The sequence below is a fragment of the Durotheca rogersii genome, assembly GCF_024521655.1.
Source record: "Durotheca rogersii strain YMJ 92031201 chromosome Unknown GGS23scaffold_3, whole genome shotgun sequence".
NCBI classification, from domain to species: Eukaryota; Fungi; Ascomycota; class Sordariomycetes; order Xylariales; family Xylariaceae; genus Durotheca; species Durotheca rogersii.
In genome coordinates, this window is record NW_026251234.1 from 2,524,349 (window position 1) to 2,530,385 (window position 6,037).

General features: G+C 53.0%; 2 protein-coding genes across 2 annotated transcripts; one reads left to right on the top strand and one right to left on the bottom strand.

The window, feature by feature from the left end:
* Positions 1–617: 617 nt before the first annotated feature.
* Positions 618–2,246, bottom strand: GGS23DRAFT_615750 (alanine dehydrogenase; the record flags this gene model as incomplete). Its single annotated transcript, XM_051520735.1, has 2 exons — positions 618–2,127; positions 2,189–2,246. 2 exons carry the CDS (start codon positions 2,244–2,246, stop codon positions 1,079–1,081), a joined length of 1,107 nt encoding a protein of 368 aa, XP_051375749.1. The 3' UTR covers positions 618–1,078.
* Positions 2,247–5,238: 2,992 nt separating this feature from the next.
* Positions 5,239–6,037, top strand: GGS23DRAFT_593770 (60S ribosomal protein L33; the record flags this gene model as incomplete). The annotated part of the gene is made up of 5 exons (XM_051518071.1): positions 5,239–5,263; positions 5,395–5,404; positions 5,584–5,679; positions 5,737–5,837; positions 5,940–6,037. The coding sequence occupies 5 exons, from the start codon at positions 5,239–5,241 to the stop codon at positions 6,035–6,037; spliced, it is 330 nt and encodes a 109-aa protein (XP_051375750.1).

A 6,037-nucleotide genomic window follows, 5' to 3' on the forward strand; every position in this document is an offset into this window, starting at 1 on the left:
CCGGGGGCGTGCTAGACCTGGACCTGGGGAGTGGGGGGGGAGATCGAGGGTAGTGGGGATATCGCCGGTAACGCCGGTAACGCGTTATCCGTACAGTCAGTGAGTGAAGCTGTTACCTACTCCATCCAGCCTACAATATGACTTACCTAGGTACCTACTTTAGGTACTCTATTACCTTAGGTACAGCCTACAGGTCGGTAGGTGGTAGGTATTACTAGTACAGTAGCACTCGCTACCTTAGGTACCTCTCCAGCCCAGCTCATGTGCCTCGGCCAGATACCTACCGAAAATGCATTTCTCACTTCCCGTATTACTCTACACGTAAAGTGCCCCCTAGTGAATCACCATACCTGTCGATTAGGTATCTATAGTATAGGTACCTACGTACCTAGGCCACGCTGCTTTTATAACCCGACACCAATTTCCCAGAGGTAGTATAAATTGGAGATCCCAACCTGTCGTCGATCCTTGCAGTCAGCAACGTATACCCTACTTCTTATTTCGCGCATGTGCCGCGCGTGCTTGATGATATTTCCACGCCCTGCCAACGCGAAAGCCGAGGCAACGCGCGTAGAGGAGGCTCAAAGGCCGCTCCCTCGACTTTACACCTCCTTACTACCTTAACATTAACCTGGTCAACAGACTGCCGCGGTTACTTTCTCCTAGGCTACCTCAGAACTGGTGCGGCTAGTGGGAGGTTTTCACGGCTAGGGCAGCGGTGGAAGCTAGGGGGTTCATCCGCCCCCCTAAACGAGGCGCAAGGGGCGCACGTGTCTGTGGGCGGCGTACTACGCACCGATATGTCAGCTAGGCAGGTAGAGCAGCGCGCAATTTCGGTATTTAAATCGGCCAATATGCATCAGTCTTGTCTTCACGTCACACTTGACTTTTCTCTATTGCCTTGGGCCCCCTCCCCCTATTCGGCCATCACTAATATTACGGTCTGCCTGCAGCAGTTATCGTTGACCGCCAGATGTTCTCCATCAACAGTAGAAACGCGGGCGGGTAGGTTGTGGAACGGCCACGGCTCCTGCTAACTGCCCATTACGTCCGCCCTTGCGCCGCACTTGATACACGGTTAGGGCAATTCCGCAACCCTTTCCTTGTAGGTCTGTTCTGCCCTCGTCCAGACACCTTCGCTCTCTCGGCGGTCCAGAGTGAGCAAGCTCGGCAGAAGCAAGCGGGAATATTCATCGCTGGATTCGCGAGCTACCAAGGTCGGAAGATGATCAATGGCGATGATCCGGAGTTCCGGTGCGTCAATCTTCTGCGAGGGAAACGTGGTAGGATTGTTGAATGAGCTGTGAGTGGAATATATGGGAATCGGGTTGTTTTCGCTGTTGGGATCGCAACTAACGTCGCAGATCACGCGCAGCCGCCTCCCGGGTACGGAAAGAGATTCGAAGGTGACGAAGGGGGGAATTTTCTTCGGCCCGAGATAAACGCAGTTGACAAGTATGTCAGACTCGGCACACTCTGAGAATGGGCCACCGCGAGCGGTCTCGGCGAGATCCCATTTGAGTACAGATTCGTCAGGGATGCCGGCAGCAGTGCAGAAGTCTACTGCGCCTTTCCCGCAGCGGCCGAGGGCGCCGATGACGATGACGCGAGGGAGCTGGCCGCCGTTGGCGCGCACCGGAGCCTCGATCGCCGATTTAACATAGTCGGTCAGAGCAGGCGCCGAGTCGAAGACCGGCACTGGACCCTGTGGAGTTCCTGGGTTGGAGAACTGATGAGCCCAGGACAAGAGGGCGATGGCGGTTCCAGCATACCCGGCCCAGTAGCCGAACGCAGCCACTCGGCGCCCGTCTGGATCGGTTAAGAACTCGAGATCGTACAAGGTGCCACCACCCCGCGAAAAGCGCGAGAGCGACGCAGCCCACCCTTGCTGTTTTTTGAAAACATGCTGGAAATGGATGTACGCGTGGGGGAAGGGAATATCGTCGTCAGGAAGCTCCTTCAAGCCTAGGATGATGTCCTGCTGCGGAGCCTTCAACCACGACCCGCCAGGAACTAGCTCTGCGCCGACAGCCTCGAACTCGGCATCTTTGTAGATGCGGTCAGAAGACCGCTCGACGCGGACGACATACCCGGCCTGAAGGAGAGCCTTGGCCGACTCCGGTGATACTATACCGAACCGTTAGCAGCTCGGGGACACACAGCTCTCTCTTCCTTCGACGTAACATACGCGGCGAACGACGCTCCAAAGGCTTCGTCTCAGCCCTCAGGTGAATGACTGTAGGCATCGTGTATGCTTGTTTACTGTTAGTCCCCGCCGTAAATATCTACAGAGAAGCAAGTGTGACTAGAGGGCGCCCTCGAGAGACCCAAAAGGAAACCAGAGGTTATTGGAAGTCGGAGGTCGTAGAGGGGTCGATAAGAGTCATACTTAGCGATGCGAAAGGTGGGATGTTTGGCGGGGGAAAATTCTCTCCTAACCAGGAGGTACTTGGGTACATGCATCTTGCCGTCGAGCACACCCTCCGTAGCCCGCCATGCAGAATGCGGCGGAGTGGCTGAGCTGCCATTGAAGGCTGGAGCTGGACGTAGGAGGTGGTAGGTAAAGTCGGGTTGGCTTTGGGACGTGTTTTTTCTTGGTGTTCCTCTGCAGTGCGATAGGTTTACTACACGTTCTTAAGTATTAATTAATATTTACCTACGTACGTGTAGGCAAGCACAGATATACTCCCTCTCCATTCCTATGCCTTTTATTCACCACAGCGCCGATAGCCCGTTTTGGCTGCTGTTGAGGTTGAACACTAGATTATTTCTCTGTTTTCTTTGCCCAATTCATCCACACTTCTACTTTACTGCGTCAAACGCACGGAGGCAAAGCTGAACTTCACGATCCCTTACCAGGAGGAGCAAGCTGTGCTAGGCCAGATTCCATCAGCGTGGTGGGAAGAGGAGAGCCTGTTTCTGCATTCTCTTCAAATACCCAGTGCCTCCTTACGGTCATCCACGTAAGGGCGCTCCCGGAACTGCCCACAGTGCCTGTTTCGCGCCAGGCCGGGTTGAACTGATTAGTACCTAATTTGGTAAGAGACCGCCAATCTATCGCCGATTTGTATGTGGTCCGTCGAAGGAGCTAGGAAAGCAGAGCGAGCGTGTGGTGTGCTCAATCCGAACTCGTCCCAGTGGGTAACGCCGTTACGGTGCCTGAGGGCCCCCTGTGACCTATGCGACTAGGTATGGAGGGGCCGACTGTTTTCATAGCGACCCTGTCGTGATTACCACGCATTCCTCGGTGGGATCCCAGCTTACTCAGGGGTCCCCCTCACAGCCGCCTTATAGAGGTACCTAAGAGTGTATAGCTCGGGCAAGTTGCCTCCATGTTGTGCCGACCGCGGGGTGCTTAGCCAAGCCAAACGCGCGCTCGCTTCTCACGGAATCCCGTGCCCTGCAGTTCACATGGTTACCTACCTACCTACCCGCCCAGGTGGTCGTAGAAATTGTCAGGTAAACAGGCTACATTCTCACTTTAAAACACAGGGAAACCTCACTCTTACCGCTATGTTGTTCTGCAGGCTCTTTTTAATTTTTTTTTTCTTATTACCGGCCAGAGGCGAGGATGTGAAGTCACGGAGTCTAGGTACGGTTACAACGTTGGTTGGTGTATGCCTGCTACGTAGGAGGATGTGTCCCTCGCCACGCTACTACACCAATTTTCATGATGCCTGAGGGATTATTGATAGACTAGTAATGAGAATGACTAGAAGGATCGGAGTGTCATTAGACAGGTACATCGCACGACATGGCCGCAGCGCCAAGTTTACCTGGTCATTCACTGACACTGTAAGGGCCTCAAAGTCCACGTCGTGTTTGCGTTTGCTAATGCCGTAGGTGCTTGTCTCGGGGTTCTGAGGTGCCTACGTGTCCTGGCTGGCGAAACTACCCCGCCAAGTGGCAGCGGCATAGTTGTCTGTGAAGCAACAGGAAATGAGGCTACGAGGTTATATCTGGCATTGGTGTTGGCGTCGTTTCCTGAGCGGCATCAGCACTTGGCCGGAGCGGCTTACGCCCGCTGCAAGGTAACCATACCAATCTCCATAATGCTGCGGCGGCACTGTAGCCATACGGAAATAGCTCCATGTTCGGAGGTAGCTAAAAGCCGACTGCAAGCGCTGCCTCTGCACCGTACCGACACACTCCTCGCCCGGTTATCGGAATAAGAGAGTGATTTTCCCACGACCAGGGAGCGAGGTATTTAGGCGTCACATGGATCTAACCACCACCCGGCTTACCTACCAAGATTGTGGTAGAGATAAGGTGGACGAAGAAAGTTGATTTATAATTATGAGTAAAGTCCGGTTCGAAGCCACTCCGTGCTGGTAGCCTGCACACTAACGAGAAGCTTGTGAGTTAGAATTTCCTACCTATACCTACAGGGAACACGGACAATATGTGCCCAACAAAGATCAAATACTTACGTTGTTCTCTCATGTTCTGTATACCTACCTACCTGTTGTCTGCACGTAATAGTTTCTGCTTGCGGCCCGGTTTGTGGGAAAGTACCTAAGGTCTATAGAGATCGCACTGAAGACAAAGCTAAGAGTTAGTCAGGTATCTAAGTCAGCTCCGGATTCAACAATCGGGCAAGCCAAGCGGAAAGGTACTTTAACAGGGTACCTTGTCAACACATGATGCTTATTTAAGGGGATGTTAGACATCCTCTAGGTAGGCATCTATAGGACAGGCAATTGAGAACGGGCTTTGGACGGACACATGTAGGTATTCTTTCTCCGCGATATCCATTTTCAACCAGCTTTCCAGCATTGCAGAGTAAGTGCCTAATCATGACGAGAAAACCCTTGGGAGGTAGGTACATAAAGAGGTGGGGATTCTAATGCCTGATAGGAGCTCATAGATAAGCTTACTCTATACGTACAAGGTAGGGTACACCAGGTACCTTAAGCTGCCCCACTCAGCGATATACCCATGGAAAGCCACATGTGGCTGGGTTTGCATCCGCCACTGTACCGCAATGTGAAAGGAAAAAAAAAAATCCCAGGTTTTTTTCTGTGGTCCAGCAGCAGGGCTCGCTTAGCACCTTCACACCAATCCACCTCCATCATTCAACTAACCTCATCACCAAGCTGAATCCACCTCGATTTGGCCCATCACCAACAATCGACGACACAACCTGCCCAGTGCACAAAGGCCTTCTTCATCACAAGACGACTCCGGGTTTCCAGCACCCCTCCTCATTCCTGAGAACCTTGGAAACATATAGTCAAGATGCCTTCCGAATCTGGTCACAGATGTGAGTCCAATTTCACCGTGTTCGCGTTCTGCATCATCGTCCGCGTCTGGTCTCTTCCATACCCCGTACTGTTTGGCATAGCTGTATTTTCGCGGCCTCTCCCAAGCTCTTACTGACCCTCCCGTTTTTAGTATACGTCAAGTAAGCAAGCCCTCAAACCACGAACATCCGAACCCGGCCAGTCGTTATAATGCACCAAATCGCTCCGAAGGGATATGCCTACGCGCCCCTTTACCGACACTAGCAACGGGAGCAGACGATTAAACAGCCGGGCTGCTTTCGAGGACGGAGCAGGGGCTAACCAGAGGTCTACATTTTAGGGGTCGTCACTTGAGCTACCAGCGGAGCCGACACAACACCCACCCCCGAACAAGCCTAATCAAGATCGAGGGCGTCGACGACACCAACGCTGCCAAGTATGTGTTTTCGGATGCCGATTGTGATCCCGCAAGATTCTAACCGCGTGGATACAGCTTCTACCTAGGCAAGAAGGTCGCGTATGTCTACAAGGGCCAGAAGGAGATCCGAGGAACCAAAATCCGAGTGATCTGGGGCAAGGTCACCCGACCCCACGGTACGCATACAGTGTTTCTACACCCGCAACTTCAGCGACAGCCCTGAGGGTCATCCCAAGGACAGAGTCGAATGGCTAGCTGACAGGCACCCCTCGTTCCAGGCAATTCTGGCGTCGTCCGAGCAAAGTTCGCTCACCCCCTTCCCTCTAAGTCTTTCGGCGCCTCTGTTCGTATCATGCTGTACCCTTCATCGATATAA